This window comes from Lepisosteus oculatus, chromosome 24, assembly GCF_040954835.1.
Source record: "Lepisosteus oculatus isolate fLepOcu1 chromosome 24, fLepOcu1.hap2, whole genome shotgun sequence".
Taxonomy (NCBI): domain Eukaryota; kingdom Metazoa; phylum Chordata; class Actinopteri; order Semionotiformes; family Lepisosteidae; genus Lepisosteus; species Lepisosteus oculatus.
In genome coordinates, this window is record NC_090719.1 from 2,784,729 (window position 1) to 2,803,845 (window position 19,117).

Genomic DNA, 19,117 nt, shown 5'->3' on the forward strand with positions numbered 1-19,117 from the left:
CGGCTGCTGTGGTCCGGGGGAGGATCGAGGATCCTTGTCCGTGTGCTCCTGGGCTATTGCAGAAGCTGCACGTGTTTTACCTGGATCAGCGATAAAGGGGAACTTCAGTCCTTGTTTTTTCCCAGACCAGTTCGTAAATCTCGGTATCAAGACTCGGTATTGTCTTGATGCACTGTTTGCACTTTGTTTTGTTTTTACACTTGTTTTACAATCGAGAGACTTTCTGTAAGTAAGAATTCCATTGTACCAGTACCGGTTACATATGGCAATAAAGTTCAAGTTCAAGATGCTTTCGTTGACGTTATAGGAACAATTTTGCACATTTGGGATTAAGCAAAAAAAAAACGTGAACTTTGGGAACGTGCGGTAAGTCGTCATGTTGTCGTAAAACCCTGGTTTGGCCACAGTGCCAAAGAGAGAGAGAGTTCCCATGAATTGTGAAGTGGGGCGACCCTTCCTGCGTGCTAGTGACTGGTGTCATCGTGACGGACGAGCGGATGAGTACGGGTCGGGCAGCAGACGGTCCGCCGCAGAACTGGTCCGATGTGATCTGCAGGCAGAGTTAACAAGTGAGCGGTATTTGTTAGCAAGACCGTCTCGAAGTTGAGAGCGATATGTCTATCGGATTAAACGAGCTGGATTCACACGTGTCACAGGGCCGCTTCACCTCACCGGATGTTTTGTTGCCTCGTTCTGAATCACAGAACCGGCGCAGACCCGGAAATTCAGTCTATTTTGTGATGTAAATTGGGGGGTTTACAAGTTACTGTGTGCATTTTACTTTCATTGTGGTTTGAAAGTCACCCATCTTTGCCGATTCATTCATTTTTATGTTTTAAATATAAAAGTAGCTCGCGGTTCCCCTTTAACTGCTGTTAAAGCGACCTGAGGACCCAAGCTGGAATGCCGCGATCCCAGGCCAGGAGTGAACATGCCTGTGTTGTCATCCAGGTTATAGATCACCTCCTGCAGTTCTTCCCAGAACGCGAATCCTCGTCCCCTTTTCGTACTCACTGTGGAAGCGGAGCTGCTCCTCATGGAAGAGCGTAACGCGCTTCTTTCTCCGTGAGGCGCGGCGTGGCCTTGCGGAAGCTGCCCGTGGCCCCGCCCCTGGGGGCGTGCCCGATGCCGTAAAAGGAGCCGTCGCCGCCCATTGTGGGCGCGGTGTTCCTCGGGGCCTGGCTTCTCCTCTTAAACCCTCCAATCACCTTCCACTTCACCCTGGCGCACATGTGCGTGATGTCATGGCCCTGCCCACCTGGAAAGAGCAACACAACACACTTGTAGAGCAGAGATCCAGTTTGTCATGGAAATGTCCTGCTGCTGTCTTTGGTCTGTTTCTTGTTTTTGGGGTTGGAGCTTTTACGGCCTGTAGATTTTGGTGGTGGTGGTGGGGGGGAACTTTACCTCTGAACCATTCTGGACTCTTAGACAGAAAGCTCTGACGCTCCATCTCAACCTGACCAGGGGATGCTCTTCTATTAGTTTCGCAGGGCAACACGGCGCTGTGTTCAGCCTGTTGTCAGACAAGTGGGCTTCAGACTGGTGCTGGGAAAACACCGCTCGGTGCTGATGTCGGCACAGGGCAGCCCAGTGACCTGCGTGCTGAGGGCTCGTGGTCGAGACCCCACGCCAGCAGCAGGGAGCGGGACAGAGGTCGAAGTCACGCTGGGTGCAGTGGTGCAGAGGTCAACACAGGCATCGCAGTCTCTATGTAAAGTTCTTAGTCAGTCAGCACTGATGGTTGCTATGGTGAAGGCTTGTGTGGATGGGATAACTGGGGTATGCCCCCCCGGCGGCCCTTACCTCTCTCCAGCCTGTCCCTCGGGTCTCCACAGCACTCACAGAGGACGGGGTTCCCCCTGCGCCCCTCGGGAACGGAGCCGGCCTGTGGTGTGGTGGGGCGCTGCAGAGGGGGGGGGCCCCAGGGCGTTGTGGTCCCGGGTCTGCTCCTCCCCTCCGTCTCTCCACGAGCCTCGGGGTCCCCCTGCCCTGCCTGTCCCCCGCTGGAGACCCCAGACCGCAGCTCCGTCCCCTCGGGGCTGGGCGGCTTGTCCTCCAGGGGGGGGCAGCCGGGTGCCAGCCCCCCCCTCACGTGTGGCCCTCCGTGACATGGAGTCTGTCTGTTGGCGCTGGGGGGGGGGCCCCTCAATTCCTCCGGGGCCTCCTTCCCGCCGCCGGTGGGGGTAGGCGAGCCCGGGTTCCCTTCCCTCTGCCTCCGGCTCTGGGGGTCTCGGATGTTCTGGCAGGAAGGAGCACGAAGGGCCCCCGGAGACTCTCTCGGGCCGCCCAGCTGCCCAATCAGCCGCTCCCGGAGGCGGGACTCCGCTGCTCCCGGGGCATCGTCTCGGAAACGCACCCGGGGAGGGGAGGAGCCTCTGGTAATGGGGGAGGAGACTCCGGAAAAGGAGCGTTTCATTGGGGCGGGGTCACCACAGTGGGTGGAGCCTTCTACAAGGCAAATATTCCTGTCGGGGGTGTGGCCTCTGTCGGGGGTGTGGCCTCTGTCGAGGGTGTGGCCTCTGGCATAATGAGATCTAGAGCTGCTGTGTTCCTTCAGGCCAGCAAGGTCCCTGTAAGGAGCATGCTCACTGTAGATGCTCATGAAGTCTTTTGAAGGGGTGTGTCTTATAGAGGCGGTGTGTTCTCCTGGGTGGGTGTGGCTTGCTGAGTTATGGGAGGGGACTGACTGGAGGGGGGAGCTTGAGTCTGAGCAGGAATCTGTAGAGGGGGACTGACTTATGTAGTGAAGACTTAACGCTGATGAAGTAGGGATTGAGCTCTTCTCCCAGTGTGATCTGAAAACACACAGCGCAGACAGGTCATAATAAACAGTAGCTCTTTAATTTGGTGCATTTTCTAAATGTACAGTATATAAGCATTTCATTGCATCTACTTTGTATAATCAGTAGGGGGATATAGCACATTGGCTCAGCCTCTGGGCAGGTGCCTGGTGGGTTGTAGGTTTTAGTCCCTGGTATAGAAGCTGCTGCTCTGCCTTGAGTGAAGTACTTTACCCCAGTGTCTGCAGCCTAACCACCTGTATGAGTGTGCACTGCTGGTGGGTAATTCCTGGAATATCTCATCCCATCCAATGAGAGTCACATGGTTTCTTGACTGCTTATCACCAGGGAAACCATGATAAACCTTGTGTGGCCTAGATATGAAAATGACTTTATACATGTATAATCAGTGAAGCTACAATATATGTTTCTTTATCTATTTATATATAGTATGCGCTGCTAATACTTAAACCCTTTATACAGTGTACTTTTGAAATGTAGATTTATTTAGTTTTTATTTATTGTTTAAAAGACACTGGCACTTTCATCAAGGGAGAACTCGGAAAACAGACTGAAGGAAATTATTTTGCATTATCTTTTTACACCACTAGAACAAAACAAAGCATTGTCCCTGATCTACAGTTTCTGCACAGGCTCGTGCACAGCAGGTCTCTGAGGCCTCTGCATGCAGGTGATGGTGAAGGGGAACTGCAACTCTATTTTAATACAAAAAGCAATCTGGAAACAAAGCGTGGAGCCTTCTATTATTAGAACTCTAATATCACAGCATTGTCAAAGTGATTTCTAAGCAAGGTCCTGAAAATAAAGGCTCGTGTAAGCTAATCTAGACGCTGTACATACCTAGAGCTGTACATGGGCGGGATCACAATGGAGTGGTCTGCTTTGATTGGTCCTGGTTTTGCTGCTCTCCCATTGGCTGACCTCCCTACCCGAGGGGCTTGAGGGGGAGGAGCCTGCTTCGCAGCGGCGCTGTCAATAAACGGCATCACCTCAGTATTTTATCATCAGTCTAGTCTCATACAGAAGTATTTAACACAGAAATATTGTTCTCAAAATGCATTGGAATTGGAGATCCTATTGGATACATGGTTGGAGCAGGTAGCCTAGGAAGAAAATTCTGGTTAGATCAGAAGCCTGTTACTAAATTAAATGTACATGTAACTCTTAAAGAATTAGCAAAATTATTAACAGAAAACAATATTTTACATATTGTGCCATTAAAATACTATAGTCCCGTGCACACACTCATACTGGAATACATCTAACAGGATATATTTAGTCAGATATATTAAGCTTGTCGGAGTGACTGAGGAAATAGGGGGCTGAAAAGGCGATGTAATGACCTCTGACCTCCCCCCCGTGACTGGTGCGCTGGGCTAGCGGACAGGCCATCGATCGGCCGGTTTGACAGAAAGGTCAGAGTGTTTGTGCAAGGCGGAGAAGGTCACCTGGGATTTGGGAATGCCACGGAAATCCCAGAATCGGCCTCGCTGTCAGACGCGGACAGCCCTGCAGAGAGGGGAAAGGACAGACGCAGAGCAGTTGGGGCTCCCAGGGGAGAAGTGGAAGATGCACAGCACGCTTCTCTCGGCTCGGACTAGAGCTGCTCGCTGTCGCCTTTCTACCTGTCCAGCTCTGACGTTAACCCCCCCCCAAGCAGAACAGGGTCTCAGACCTTCTCTTTCTGCAAGCTTTTCACTGCACTGGAAGCATTTATCTGATCTTAAACACTGCGATTGACTCTCTTTTCAAGAATGACGTTTTTATAGCCTGTGTTTTGTTTGATTCTTGACACTTTTTGAAATGGCAGAAACTCTAGAATGTGTTTTTTTTGTTATATTTTACCGGGAGGTTTTTCATTTGATTCGTCTGTGTTGCACAGAACAAGTGGGCTGTCCATCTGACTGGCCCCTTTAATTGCGTTGAGTGTGTGTGATATACATGCCTTTAAAGCAGGGCCCAGTCCGGGTGACCCCCACACTTTCCGGTCCAGCCCACCTTCATCAGATAATTGAGATCTTATTTGATCTAAGAAGCGGCTTCAGTTGAATATTTGGATTTTGTTTCCGGTCACAAGTTTGGGATTTGAATGCAGTGGTTATAGTCCAACACGTGTAAGAGCTGGGACGGAGCAGTTCGGATGAATCTCGTGATTATTATTTTGACGTCAGTGCAGGGTTTGATTGTGGGACCGAGGGCTTGGCTGGCACGTGAACCAGCAGGTGTGTGGGTCGCCAGCACCCGGAGCTGGGAGCCGCTGGTCTGAATAAACGCGCAGGCGAGTGAAGGGATTGCGCAAACTGGGAGAAGGCAGGGGTCTAGTATCTCACGGATTCTGGGGGTCTCCTCTTGGACGATCCGGGCCGAGTCGGGCCGGAGCTCCAGTTTGGGTTTGTTGGGCAGCAGCTCTCCCCCAACCGAACGCAGCACCCTGGAAGACAGAGGAGGCGGGGGACCGGGGGCACCCCTGGGGCAGGGGTCAGCGGGGCGGCTCTGGGCCGACCCCGGGCGCCACGGGCTGGGGGGCTCAGGGGGCGTCAGCCGGGGGTCCAGCCGGAGCCTGTGCCGCAGAGCGACCCGGTTCTGTTCCACGCGCTGGGCCAGAGTGGGCAGCCGCATGGGCCCGCTGGGGAGACCGGGCTGTCCCCCGAGCGGAGGCGCCACGACCCGGTTCTCCTTGACGACGCGGGGTCCGCCGCTCAGCGGCGCCCCCCTCGGGCCCCCCCTCGGCCTGGTCTTTTCGTCCCCCACCTTGAGGAGGAGGGTGCCGGTGCCCTGCCTGCCGGGGAGCAGGTGGGTCGGGCCGGGGCGCTCAGGAAACACCCCAGGCTTGGGGGCCAGCCCGGGCCCGAGGGCGGGCAGTCTCTGAACGGGGGTGGCGGCGTTCTCCCGGCCCAGGCTGGGGGCCAGGGCGAAGGTCTGGGGGTACTTCTTGCGCAGGCGGTCGTAGAAGCCGTCGAGACCGCCCTGCACCGGCTGCGGGTCCGATGTCTCCAGAACCATGGCGGCTCCACCCTTCCCATGGGGCTCCCCGCCGCGCGGCCCGGGGTCTCTTCCTGTCCCTCCCGCCGGCTGCGGACCGCAGAGCGAGAGGGAGGAGTGCGGAGAGGCTGGCTGGGACGAGGGAGAGGGAGGGAGGGGAAGAAGGAGGGAGAGAGAGAGCGAGCAGGAGAGGGAGGGGAAGATGGAGGGTGCAGACGCTGACGAAGGGCTGTTTGGGAAGTGTTGATTCCCAGCCCGTTTGCTGTGCTGTCTTGTGAATCTAACGAGGAGCAGGAAGAGAGAGAGGGGAGCAGATGAGATATGGGGCAGACCGGCGACCCAGGGCCAGCAGCAGTCCCGCTGCGCACATTAATTAATACATTACACAGTAATTAGGGCATTTCTGTAAGGCTTTTACTTAGGCCTGAATTACAGAAGGGTTGGGTCAGTATACATTCCTACAGAGACAGGAGAGACACTGGAGAGACGCAATCAGTGCAGCTCACTAGGTGGGGTCTGAACACCCGTATTTCATCTCTGGCGTTGGCTACTCATTAGAATAGTTTTAACAATGCAATTACAAGAGCCCGACAGAAAGCACTGGGAGAGGCTGCTTTTAAAGGCGCTGTATACAATTATGTCATTTATTTATGATGGTGATGATTGGAAGAAGGTGAGCTTGGTTTACCTGCGTGACTCGGCCTTCACGCCGTCTGTCCGGGCAAGACCGTCTTCCTGGGCCACCCGCACCCCCCCTTCAGCAGCGCGCGCGCGGCGGGGGGGTCCCCCGGGGGTCTGTCCGTGTCCCGGGCTCGCGAGCCGCTCCGAACTCCTTTGGAGTGACAGCTCCCGCGGCGGCGATTGTTGTAGCCCGTTGCCATGGCAGCCGCGCGGCAGGTACAGCCGGACGTTCTTAAAGGGCCAGGAGCGCCCGGGCGCCTCCGCCGCTGCCCTGGGGACGCAGGAGGTTCGGTTCGGTTCTTAAACGCGTCGTTAGACTTGAACCAGAAGCTGGCAGTTTGAACTCACACGTGCGTGCGGTGGGTATATAAAAATGGAGATGGATCACGACTGTTTCGAATATTCGCCGCGATCTTGCCTTATTTACAGGTCTTTCCGAATGGTACTGCGTGATCTGGGCAACCCTGTTCTGCAAGACCGGTCACTAAGAGTTCGGGGGAACGTAGCAGAGCTGGGCCTGTAGAGGAGCTTGTGTTACGTCCACATTCTAAAGCTGTGGTCAGTGGCCGTCTCTGCGTGAAAGGGAATCATGTTCGGTGTAAAGCTCGTCATGAACGGGACAGAAACTCCCGACTGCAGACCTGTGCCGGAGCGGCACGCCGGGAGTGCGGGGCTGCGCTGCGCCCCCTGGCGGCCAGTGCGGACACTGTGCGCGCTGCCGGGGGGAGACATGCGCAATGCAGAGGAGGAAACTGCGTGCAGAGCGTGATGACAGACGGGGCGCGTTAGGCAGGGGGAGGTGGGGAGGTCTGGGCGCGGGGCTTGCGGTGGGACCGTGCGCCAGTTGAAGGTGAGTTGCGCGCTGCTGTGCGGAGAAAGACGCCCTGCGGGAGAGGACGCGGTGCAGCCCGCACGCCCGGGCGACGTGTCGCAATGGGCCATCGCCAGCCCCGTCGCATCGGCTACGGTCTTGTGTTTTTCTGGACACGCATTTCCTTGCTTTAAAACCACCTGCACGCCGCACACACGCCCGGTGATCGGCGTGTTTTTATCACAGACGGCGCCTCCGCGGGCACCCACTGTGGTCCGGGCTGGACTGCATGAACAGTTAGGAGAATTTAATGAGCGCGGCTCAGAGAACCGTGTTCTCTTTTTAAAACGATTCGGTTCTTCACTGAAAACCATCAGCTCGCCTACGTTTGAAAGTCCGACCTGGAGCGACATGAAACGCGTGTGAAATCTACCGCTCCGTCCGCTGCAGGCTTGCGGATCTGCGGCGCTCACAGGTTGGGAAGTTTCTTCCAGCGAAAGCCCGGGGACGTCCACTAGCTGATCGCGCTGAGTATGCTCACACCAGATCCCCGAGGGTCACTGACTGCACGAATAAAAATGAGAAAACGCGCGTTTTAGAGGCACCTCCCTGGTCTCACTGGAATTCTCTGCTCCAGGGCGAGGAGACCCCGCCTCCGGGCTGCGGGCTGCCGGAAGTCCTCCGCATTACGTCATTCTCGCACGCCAGCCGGCGGCGGTGGAGTCGCACGTTTTCGTGGGGAGTGAAGAGCCACGGTAAGTGTCAACGGGCGGTGTGTGTGTGTGTATATATATATATGGGTCGGTCTGACTGAGGTAACGTTGTTGGGAGGAATTGCTTTGTTTGTTTAATGAGAGCCCGTAAATGCAGCAGGGAGTTGAACAGTCCAGTTTTTAGGAGTCTTGTCCTCGGTGTTTCGTACTGCCTTGTCCCCGCTCTGCTATATATAGACTTGAGTAAATTCCATGTAGAGGCAGCTGGCTCGCCAGATCAGTCCGAGGTGTGGAGAGATCTCGTTTCACCCGGCTGTCCTTCGGGCTCCTGCGCGCTGGAGTGGTGGGATTCATGGTGATTGTGATAAAGGTAGTCGGCAGCTTCGAGGACACAATCTGATGACTGAACCGACACGTTAGACTCGCCTTCTAGTAAGTGGGTGTGAAAAGTGGTGTCGTCCTTTAAGAAACAGAAGCTCGCACTTGGCCTGCAGATGGAGTGGTTAGCAAGCGGGCCTGTGTTTGTGAATGGCGGGGCTGTGATCGGGCCTTCGTGGTGTTTAGATCGCTCTTCCGGGGTCGTTTGCACACGGGGGGTTCAGTTCCAGGCCTGGGGTGCTCTCTGTGTGGAGTTGGTATATTCTCTCTGTGGCTGCATGGGTTTCCTCCCACAGTCCAAAGACATGCTGGCAGGTTCATGGGCTTCTGGGAAAACTGGCGTGAGTGTGTGTCCGTCTGCCCCCTGATGGACTGGCCTCCTGTCCAGGCTGGACCCTGTCTTGTGCCCGTTTCTTGCTTTGATGGGCTCCAGCTCTCTCACGACCCTGAACTGGATCAACCGGTTAGTCGATGGATGAAAATATAAGATGAGAGGAGACTTTATTGATCCCAAAGGGGAATTGAGGATATATGTAATAGGACTCGTTCATCCTAGGAAGCAGTGTGATATGTGGCTTGTCTGTGACGTCAGCCTCGGCCTGTTTCTGAAGCCCTTCTGTCTCACAGTGACCAGCCCTCTCGCTTTCTCCTTGTGAAGTACGACTGCGCCACCTCGCAGACACGTTCCCCGTCTCTCACTGTGCGTGTGTGTGTCCGTGACTGCACGGCAACATTTCCTTATGTAGAAAAAAGGAAAATGAGCTGCAGAGGGAGGGGAACGTGCTGAGGCAGCTGTGCCAGGCCTTGTGCCCTCTGACCTGTGCCCTCTGACCCCACACAGCCAGGATGGGAGATGTGGTGGAAGATGAGGTGCAGTTCTACACCAAGGCGGAGCGCTACTGGCAGGAGGTGCCGCCCACCGTGGACGGCATGCTGGGGGGCTACGGCAGCATTTCCACCATCGACATCAACAGCTCCAAGAAGTTCCTGAAGAGGTTCCTGGGGGTGAGTGCTGCTCGCAGGGCAGCTGAGGAACGACCGTGTGGGAGTGTATCTGAAGACGGCAACAGTGCCATATAATTGAGGAAATGCAACACTTTTTTTAGATTTAGAAAGAATCGGCCTTTCAAACCACAGTGAGGTCAAAATGCACACAGTAAGTTGTGAAACCCCCCAATTCACACCACAAAATAGCTGAAATCTTCAGCTTGTTCTTTGATGCAGAACGAGGCAACAAAACTTCCAGTGAGGCGACGTGGCCCTGTGACACTGTAAACAAGCAGGCGTGTGAATCCAGCTCGTTTAATCCAATAGAAATATCGCTCTCGACTTCAAGATGGCTTTGCCGACAAATACTTCTCAGTTGCTGACCCCCCCACTGACGGCACCGGCGCTCTGTTCCCAGGAGGGGCAGGGGAAGACGGGCACGAGCTGCGCCCTGGACTGCGGCGCGGGCATCGGCCGCATCACCAAGCGCCTGCTGTTGCCGCTGTTCCGCGCGGTGGACATGGTGGACGTGACGCCCGAGTTCCTGGAGAAGGCGCGGGCCTACCTGGGCGAGGAGGGCAAGAGGGTGGACAACTACTACTGCTGCGGCCTGCAGGACTTCCAGCCCCAGCCCGGCCGCTACGACGTCATCTGGATCCAGTGGGTCATCGGTGAGCACCCCCAGAATTCCCTGCGCAGAATTAGCGCCGTGTTTGTGCGGAGGTCCCGTTCTAAATTTGCTCTTTGCCTACTGAAGCAGGGAGACGGACGAGACCCCCGCTGTGCTTGACGTGGCAGAGCACCTGCACGGCCGGGACCGCCATTTCCCAAAATAATCTTTGCACCATGAATGGAAGTCTTTATATAGGGTCTGTCTCTTGTGGTTGTAAATGCGGAGCGTTGCAGAGGCCCCTTTCCTGCATGTTCCTGCTTGTTCCCCAGAACTGGCCCTTTTTTCGGCAACAGACTCGTTCCAGCCCTTCGCTGAGCTGTGCTGTGACATCCTGCAGCCCCGAACTTCCAAAGACAGGTCGTCAGTGCACCTCCTCCCATGCAGCTGCCGTGGGGAGTCCTGTTTCTGCAACTTAATTTTTATTATTTTTTTCCTTCTTTCCATTTGGGGGAAAAGGGAAACTGTAAAAAGTTACAAAGGTTTCTGAAACGTCACAGGCAGCTCAGCTGGAGGCGAGGTGCATCAATTAACAACAGCACTGTGAGCTTGTAGTTCTGGGACAGCACATCCCTGGCTAAAACAGCCCCCCTCTCCCCCCTCCCCCCCGCAACAGGTCACCTGACGGACGAGCACCTGGTGGGGTTCCTGCGGCGCTGCCGGGGCGGCCTGCGGCCGGGGGGGCTGATCGTGGTGAAGGACAACGTGGCGCACGAGGGCGTGATCCTGGACGAGGTGGACAGCAGCGTGTGCCGGGACCTGCCCACGCTGCGCGGCCTGATCCAGCGGGCCGGCCTGCAGGTGCTGAGGGAGGAGCGCCAGGAGAACTTCCCCAAGGACATCTACCCCGTCCAGACGCTGGCGCTCCGCTAGGACCGGCCCGGGGAGGGGTGAGGGGTGGGGGCAGTGCAGTCTGAGCCCCCGGCTGTTGGAAAGGTACTTCATCAGTGGCCCAGCTGTCAGTGTGCGTGTCTGTGCACCCACCTGTGTGTGTGTGAAGTGTGTTTAAGCACACACCAGAGCGTGTGCACGCCTCTGAGCACGTACCTGTGTGAGAGTCAGTCCGAAGGGCTGTGCGAGTGGCTCTCTCTGTGGGCTCAAGAGCTGCCCTGCACGCTCAGGAGGGGGGGGGGCTGTGAGCGGTGGTTTACACCAGCAGCAGCTGTGGGGGGGGCTGTGAGCGGTGGTTTACACCAGCAGCAGCTGTGGGGGGGAAGGTGTCCCTGTTCTGCGTTGTGTACAGAGGACAGACTGGCGGCGTTGGACATGCTGGTCTGCCCGCAAGCAGAAACCTACGTGTTCAAAATGCTACAATTATGGGTTGTTTACAGCTGCTGTTGGGCACAGTTATTTTTCAGTTTTGTTGGGGGGGGGGTTTGATTACATAACTTATAGTGCCGAGTGTGTAAGGGGAAAAGTAGTAGCACCAGAGGCCAATTTTATTTTTCCTTGAAGCTGGAATTTAAAATAAAATAATTTTTTGTTTCTGTATTTGTCATCTAATTATTTTTGTGTGAAAACATAAAATTGGATTATTTTTAAGTGCTTACGGTGAAGATGGAGGCATTGATGTTTCGTATTTAGTTTTATCTTTAGGAAACAAGTTCCAACAGGTAAATGCTTGCATTTTAAAAGATAAAAGTTCAAAATATACTTCCCAGTCTCAGCAACCTGCCCTTTCTAATCCAGTCGTGCAGGGTTTCAGGGTGCACGCCTGTGGGCTGGGGCACCGTCTCCTGCGCTGGAGATAGTGCCCACATCCCAGGCACGACGAGACGCCCAACAGGCTTGTACCCACAAGCCCACAATTCTGAACTTACATCCTCGCACACTTACCGGCCGTCTGCACACAGGCACACAACATTACAGCCAGCCCTACACAGAGACTGACAACAGTGCTGTCCGCGGTGGAAACAAGACAGGAGGCTCAGGCCAGAGTCACAGGCTCCCTGTTTATTCAACTCCCTGTGTGAGATAATGTGAAACTCAGGGGGCCAGAGTAACCCTCCCCAACACCAGCAGCGTCCCCCTGTAAAACCAGGGCCCGATCCTGTCCTGGGCCTGCGAGCTTGCTGCTCCTGACGCCATGAAGAGAAACGGCGAACCAGGACCCTCCTGCAGATCGGAGGTCCTCAGCTCCCCCCCCCCCTCGGCCGAGTGAAGACGCCTCCGACGGCGAGTCGGTGTAGATCCAGTACTCACGCTCACGGCCGGCCTCTCCCTGAGCGGTCAGCACTGCGGGGGAGAACGGTGAGGCCTGGGTCTTCAGTCCGTCCTGCAGGCTGACCCCCCCCCCCTCCCGGCGGTCAGCGCAGGGTGAGGCAGGGCCTGAAGCTGTCCTGGCCGGGCCGGGGGGCGTACTTGCGCTCGGGCAGCAGGTACTCCTTCAGCCTGTCAGGCAGGGGCAGGGCCTGCACCTTGCGCTCCAGGGGCCAGGGCTGCAGGAGGCAGCGGATCCGAGCCCGGCAGAGCTGCTGCAGCGCGGCCGGCGCGGCGCGGCGCTCCCGCAGGCGGCGGTACAGGCCCAGCACCTCCTCGGCGCGGGGGACGTAGGAGGACACGCAGACATCGAAGCCGGGGGGCAGCGCGGGGGCGGGGGAGGAGGCCGTGGCCAGCTCCAGCAGGTACTCGGCCTTGGCCAGCAGGGTGGAGGCCGCGTCCCGGTCGCTCTGCCGCAGCGCCTCGCACAGCCGGTTGAAGGTCGGGCAGTAGCCCGTCCAGCAGGTGGCGCCGTGCCGGGAGCAGTGGAAGGCGGCGCCGCTCTGCAGCAGCAGCACGGCCAGCGGGTAGAGCAGATCGAAATGCTCCAGGCAGACCTGGGTCAGCGAGGGCTCGTAGGCCCAAACCTCCTCCTCTTCCTCCTCCCGGGCCCCCTCCTCCTCGCTGTGGGACAGGCAGCGGCTGGGGTCCGCCCCGTGGGCCAGCAGCAGGCGGGCCGTCTCCAGGCAGAAGTCCCCGATGGCGGCCGCGTCCTCCGCCGTCCCCTCCAGCGCCTCCGACACCAGGAACACCAGCTGCGACAGCACCGTCTCGCCCTCCTGCGTGGTGGCGCCCACGTCCGCGCCTGGGGAGATGGGGGAGAGAGAGAGAGCTCCGTCGCACAGCCCCTGGACAAAATCGAACGTCTTTCCTTCGGAAAAGCCCCCCGGCTGTGGGATCATGACCCCACCCTCCCCCTCCTGTGCCTACCTCTCTCCAGCAGCAGCCGGATGCCGTCAGTGTTGCACACGGTGACGCCATCGCTGCTGGCCAGCGCGTGGATGAGGGCCGTCTTGCCTACGCAGGACAGGAGACGAGATTGGAAATCGCTTCAACAGTTATCCCAAGGAGAACAGATTTTTTTTCCCCCCTCCCCTCCTTATTCATCCCCGTCCGAGAGAGAGGCCAAAGCTAACAAGTTTAAAGGGTGGGGACCCCCGGGCACTGCCCGCTCCGGGCTCCCTGAAGCGGGCTGCGATCGCGGGCACGGGGCAGGACACGGGCCGTACCGTTCTTGTCCTTGGCGTTGACGTCGGCCCCCAGGTCCAGCAGGACGCGCAGGCAGGACAGCCGCTCCCCCTCCTCGCTGGCCAGGTCCAGCGGGCTGCTCTCGTGGATCTGAGCGGAGGGAGGGAGAGAGAGAGGGCAGCCGGGCCTCAGTTCAGAACCGCAGCTCCCCCGCCCAGGAGGCCCAGGGAGGTCGCCCAGGGGAGAGCGCTGTGGACGCGATGACGCGGCTACTGCTGCCCTCCGATCCGGGCAGGGAGCAGGGAAAAAGGGGGTTTGTCCTGGTGGTATCTCGCTAATGCAATGGGGGTCTTGCACTCTGAGGCAGAAAAACGGAGCTCAGTGCAGGTTTATTTTGTGCGTCGCTCATAGGCTGCAGTCCAAACGAACCGCCCTGGACAGTGATGGCACACCCCCTCCCGTGTCTTACATACACTAAGGGCTCTTGTCATTCACAGCAGAAAGAAAACTGGGTCCAATAAGGAAGAAACGGCACAATCACAAGGGAGGAATGGGTAACTCGGGTCCATCTCCAGCAGGTGCTAAGTGGAATAAAGCTCATCTGACATCTTATCCCAGTTGGTACAATTAAGCAAGCGGGATGGGTGGCGGAATGAAAACCAGGAGACCCCCCCCCCCTCCCGCGATCCTAGCCAGCGCCCCGCGTTCGGCTCCCTCACCCGGTCCCTCTTGTTGATGTCGGCTCCGTGCCCAGCCAGCAGCTCCACCATCCTGGGCTGGTTCCTCAACACCGCGATATGCAGAGGGTTGTAGTAATTGACAGGATCTGGAAAGAACAGAGCAGAACCGGCCCGGGTCAGCAAAGAGATAGAGAGCGGAGTCCCCATGGATGATCTACAGGCCAATTCGGGTGGGGAGGGGACAACCACAGCCATGTGCTCCGATTTCCAGGAATGTGAGGGGTAAAGTCCCGGAAATGGCAGGTTTAACACTTTCCAATCTTCGCAAAATAAAAAGAGACCGGCCCACCCCTCACCTTCGAAGTTGAGGTCAGCTCCGTACTGCAGGAGGATCTCGGCGGCGCTGACCAGCCCCGTCTCGGCCACCTTGAAGAGCGCGCAGCTGACCCCTTCCTTGAACACCGCCGACTGGGCCTCGCGCTCCAGCAGCGCCGTCAGGGCGTCTCCGGGGGCCGGGCCGTCCGCGGGGGCAGGGTCACTGGGGCGGAGAGCCGCCGACGTTACAACACAACGCAGACAGCCTCTTGGGGCCACGACAGGCTCAGCCCTTCATGCTCTCTATTAGAACCAGGAGCCAGGAAGGTCTGAACTCATTTATGAACCAATCTTTAACCAGTAACCGGCAGAGACAGACAGCAGGCACTGGGGCCGAACACCTCAGACTTGCAGTATTCTGCTCTCACCACGGTACCAATCCAGGTTCTGGACCGCCAGTGGATCTGTCTGGAGGATTTCATTCCAAGGTCATGACGGCCTCAATTCGCTCGTTAGTGGCTTAATTGGGCCAATTTAGTAACTTCTCTCCCAGTTCCTGGAGTGCCCGATGCTGTGAAGCCCCCCCAAGGATGAGAGCTGGAGGTTCCCCCCACCCACCTTGATCCACAGTCTCACCTGTCCCGAGATTCCCGGCCCTCCTCCAGCCTCAGCACGCGGAGGACTGAGTCCACCAGCGACTGGTATTCGTAGGTGATCCTGCGGAAACCATGGAGAAAGGGCATGGCTGCTCCCAGCTCCCAGCCTCACGGCTCTGCACCCGGAAGCAGGAAACGGGGAAGCAGGTCTGTCACCCTGGAAGGAAAAAGGAAGGTCAGAGGTCAGGGGTTGTAGCTGTAGAGCCTGAACCAAGCGTACAGATGGGACACGGACCACCTGGACAGACATCTAACTGCACTGTGCGATGAAGAATATCAGACACTGCTGGACACATTCCTAAACACTCCACATCAAACCAAAAGAATAGGCATTCACTTGGCCACACAAAAACAAAATCACCTATTTCACAAGTAAGCATCGAAATCAAAGCTAAAAACCACAAAAACCAACGCAAGAGAAAAATGGTTTGATACTGAGCGCAAAAACAACAGAAAAGCACTACGAAAACTCAAAAGCACAGACAACCACACCGCACATCTGTGCCTCGGCTACTGTGAAATGGTAAAACATTACAAACACACTGGAAAAGAAAAGAAACATACAGAAACAACTCGCAGAAATTGAGGAGTTATTAAATCAGAACTGCTTCTGGGAGAAGTGGAACACTTTAAACAAATGGAAATCAGAAGAACCGGCCATCCAAAATGGAAAATGTTGGCAAACACGCTGTTCAACATCGAGATCAGTAAGTTAGCAGGAATGTTGGAGAAGTCTGCAGCACCTGGTCTCACACTACATCACACAGAGATCAAGTTCCTGCTCTATGTAGATGACCTGGTCCTGGTGTCGCCCGAAGAACAGGGGCTACAGCAGAGCCTGGCACTGCTGGAGGACTGTCAGACCTGCGCGCTGCCAGTCCATCTGGACCCAGAACAGCAGAGCCTGGCACTGCTGGAGCAGGACTGTCAGATCTGCACACTGCCAGCCCATCTGTACCCAGTTCAGCAGAGCCTGGCACTGCTGGAGAAGGACTGTCAGACCTGGGCACTGCCAGCCCATCTGGACCCAGACCAGTAGAGCCTGGCACTGCTGGAGCAGCACTGTCAGACCATCTGGAACCAGACCAGCAGAGCCTGGCACTGCTGGAGCAGGACTGTCAGACCTGGGTGCTGCCAGCCCATCTGGATCCAAAACAACAGAGCCTGGCACTGCTGGAGCAGGACTGTCAGACCTGGGCACTGCCAACCCATCTGGACCCAGACCAGCAGAGCCTGGCACTGCTGGAGCAGGACTGTCAGACGTGGGTGCTGCCAGCCCATCTGGACCCAGAACAGCAGAGCCTGGCACTGCTGGAGCAGGACTGTCAGACCTGGGCACTGCCAGCCCATCTGGACCCAGAACAGCAGAGCCTGGCACTGCTGGAGCAGGACTGTCAGACCTGGGCGCTGCCAGCCCATCTGAACCCAGTTCAGCAGAGCCTGGCACTGCTGGAGCAGGACTGTCAGACCTGGGCACTGCCAGCCCATCTGGACCCAGAACAGCAGAGCCTGGCACTGCTGGAGCAGGACTGTCAGACCTGGGCACTGCCAGCCCATCTGGACCTAGAACAGCAGAGCCTGGCACTGCTGGAGCAGGACTGTCAGACCTGGGCGCTGCCGGTCAATCTGGACAAGAGCAGAGTCATGGTTTTCCAGAAGAAAGCCAGATCTCAGGGAAACAGGTGCCAGTTCACACTGAACAGCATGCACACAGTGAAGCACACATCCAGCTACACATACTGTACCGGCCTGACTATCAGCTCATCTGGGAATTTTGATCCGTCAGTGAAAGCACTGAAGGAGAAGGCACTCGGGGCTTTCTACGCAATAAAAAGGAAGCTTTTGAACATCAACCAACAAGAATCTGGTTCCAAATATTTGGTAGTGTAATCCATCCCATTGCCCTGTACAGCAGTGAAGTGTGTGGCCCAATCTCAGACCAGGATTACACTCAATGGCAAAAACACTCCATAGAAACTCTGCACATGCGACCCAAACTCCTACCACAACAAGACTCTGCTGAGCCCAAAACAGAGCCCCCAGAGCCAGCTGGTCCTGAGGCTCACTGACCTGAGCCACACCGACAGCAGCCAACCTCAGGACAGCACTGCTAGAGCACCACAGCTCAGACTCAAGCACATCACAGCACAGATCAAACAGCAATATCTAACACACTGGGTCACACACACACAAACACAACATAAACTGGAATTCTACAGAACCCTAAACGGACAATACACACTAGCCGAATATTTGACCAAGATAAGAAACAGCAAAAAGAAACAGACCCTGACGAAGTACAGGCTCAGTGACCACAGCCTGGCCATAGAAACTGGACACAGGCAGACCTGGCTGTCCAGAGAGGACAGGCTCAGTGACCACAGCCTGGCCATAGAAACTGGATACAGGCTGACCTGGCTGTCCAGAGAGGACAGGCTCAGTGACCACAGCCTGGCCATAGAAACTGGACACAGGCTGACCTGGCTGTCCAGAGAGGACAGGCTGTGCTCCCACTGCCAGCGGGGAGAAATAGAGACAGAGGTGCACTTCCTACTGCACTGCGAGACAAATATTCTGGGATTAGACATTCTTCCCCAAATGTACAAATCTAACGCCAGAATTTCCACACCTACCAGAATCACAACAACTCCCAATCCTGCTGGGAGAAGGGGGAGGGAACTCAGTTGAACTGGCAGCCCAGTATGTGATCGCCTGTCCCAGCCTGGGGAACAGTGAGCCTGTTTCTCAATAATAATAATACAGTGTGTGATCTCCTGTCCCAGCCTGAGGTACAGACAGTGAGCCTGTCTCTCAATAATAATAATACAGTGTGTGACCTCCTGTCCAAGCCTGAGGAACAGACAGTGAGCCTGTCTCTCAATAATAATAATACAGTGTGTGACCTCCTGTCCAAGCCTGAGGAACAGACAGTGAGCCTGTCTCTCAATAATAATAATACAGTGTGTGATCTCCTGTCCCAGCCTGAGGAACAGACAGTGAGCCTGTCTCTCAATAATAATAATACAGTGTGTGACCTCCTGTCCCAGCCTGGGGAACAGTGAGCCTGTCTCTCAATAATAATAAAAATAATAATAATAATAATAATAATAATAATAATAATAATACAGTGTAACTCCGGATTGCGTGAATGAAGCCATACCTTCCGGACAATGTGCTAAAACAGTAACAGGCCCGGGTCTACCTGTGCGTAATGGTCTCTTTTTAAAAACACTGAAATTAACTACTGTTGATAACCCCACGCCGTCATTCCTCACGAATCTCTCGGACCCGCACGGACAACAGCGGAGAACGAGCACCGGCCGCAAACACGCCGAATTCAAACCGCCGCCTGTCTTCGCTTTTATAAACCAGACACACACACAAACAGTCTAATTAAACGCATCATTGCAGCCGAGCGTTAACTCTTAAATATGGCAACTGAAACCTGTTTTAGAGGTGAAGGGGTTTCAAAAATACACAGGCGAGGATTACCAGAGGGGACCGCAGGTACTGAAGCGAGCCCGCTAGCTGCACATTCATATTTTATTAACTTATTATTCCAGCAAGTATTCACCAGCTTGGGTATTCAACAGTTATACTCATATTATGGATATTTACTACGAATTTATTTACAAAACGTGCACAAACTCACCAACACAGGACCCGAAAACGCCACTAGCGGACTGGCGGAGGCATGCGAACACTGCAGCTGTCCGTGTTTGCCGACGGACCAATCAGAGGACGTCTCAGTTAATTGAATCTAAAACTCGGCTGCCTATTGGATAGAGTCCCGGAAGTATTTTTGTGCCGCTATCAAGTTTGTCCGCCCTGCAGACTCGCCTATTATAAAATTACGTGTGATTTGAAACGTAGATATACCTGTCTCGGAAGAGGCGTGTGCGCGATTTCTGCGCTATTATCTTACAAAATTCTCTCTTTAGATGTTTAACTCGATTGCAGGTGTCACGATTACCTGCTACAAAATGAGCCTGT

The 19,117-nt window shown here is 55.6% G+C and overlaps 3 protein-coding genes across 6 annotated transcripts in view; 1 reads left to right on the plus strand and 2 right to left on the minus strand.

Annotated features, from left to right (window-relative positions):
* ntmt1 (N-terminal Xaa-Pro-Lys N-methyltransferase 1) overlaps positions 1-11,517 on the plus strand; it is a 32,646-nt gene extending 21,129 nt beyond the window's left edge. For 2 of the 4 annotated variants that reach the window (XM_069183590.1, XM_069183591.1), the window contains exons 2-5: positions 7,916-8,033; positions 9,211-9,374; positions 9,733-10,027; positions 10,643-11,517. In XM_069183590.1, the coding sequence (XP_069039691.1) occupies positions 7,916-8,033; positions 9,211-9,374; positions 9,733-10,027; positions 10,643-10,899 (834 nt within the window). In that variant the 3' untranslated portion in view covers positions 10,900-11,517. Of the gene's footprint in view, positions 1-6,745; positions 6,827-7,915; positions 8,034-9,210; positions 9,375-9,732; positions 10,028-10,642 lie in introns of those variants that run through there. The other 2 variants (XM_069183592.1, XM_069183589.1) reach the window with 2 other exon arrangements.
* LOC138225010 (collagen alpha-2(XI) chain-like) lies at positions 359-6,771 on the minus strand. The gene is made up of 7 exons (XM_069183588.1): positions 6,475-6,771; positions 5,135-6,066; positions 4,253-4,313; positions 3,645-3,773; positions 1,807-2,798; positions 1,015-1,258; positions 359-550 (listed from the first exon to the last, which is right to left on the minus strand). Exons 2-6 carry the CDS (start codon positions 5,805-5,807, stop codon positions 1,035-1,037), a joined length of 2,079 nt encoding a protein of 692 aa, XP_069039689.1. The 5' UTR covers positions 5,808-6,066; positions 6,475-6,771; the 3' UTR covers positions 359-550; positions 1,015-1,034.
* Positions 11,518-11,959: 442 nt separating the features above from the next.
* asb6 (ankyrin repeat and SOCS box containing 6) lies at positions 11,960-18,873 on the minus strand. The gene is made up of 7 exons (XM_006640590.3): positions 18,777-18,873; positions 15,105-15,281; positions 14,510-14,691; positions 14,193-14,299; positions 13,515-13,623; positions 13,216-13,302; positions 11,960-13,090 (listed from the first exon to the last, which is right to left on the minus strand). The coding sequence occupies exons 2-7, from the start codon at positions 15,209-15,211 to the stop codon at positions 12,333-12,335; spliced, it is 1,350 nt and encodes a 449-aa protein (XP_006640653.2). The 5' UTR covers positions 15,212-15,281; positions 18,777-18,873; the 3' UTR covers positions 11,960-12,332.
* Between the last annotated feature and the right edge of the window lie 244 nt (positions 18,874-19,117).

Excerpts from the sequence above, each read along its gene's own strand:
- LOC138225010 (XM_069183588.1), bottom strand. The coding sequence starts at position 5,807 with ATGGTTCTGGAGACATCGGACCCGCAGCCGGTGCAGGGCGGTCTCGAC. Across the intron at positions 2,799-3,644 it reads CCGCCCATGTACAGCTCTAG|ATCACACTGGGAGAAGAGCT; the intron begins GTATGTACAGCG and ends GTGTGTTTTCAG. Across the intron at positions 1,259-1,806 it reads GAGGGACAGGCTGGAGAGAG|GTGGGCAGGGCCATGACATC; the intron begins GTAAGGGCCGCC and ends TGCTCTTTCCAG.
- asb6 (XM_006640590.3), bottom strand. The coding sequence starts at position 15,211 with ATGCCCTTTCTCCATGGTTTCCGCAGGATCACCTACGAATACCAGTCG. Across the intron at positions 14,692-15,104 it reads GGCCGGGAATCTCGGGACAG|TGACCCTGCCCCCGCGGACG; the intron begins GTGAGACTGTGG and ends TCTCCGCCCCAG. Across the intron at positions 13,303-13,514 it reads CAACGCCAAGGACAAGAACG|GCAAGACGGCCCTCATCCAC; the intron begins GTACGGCCCGTG and ends TGTCCTGCGTAG.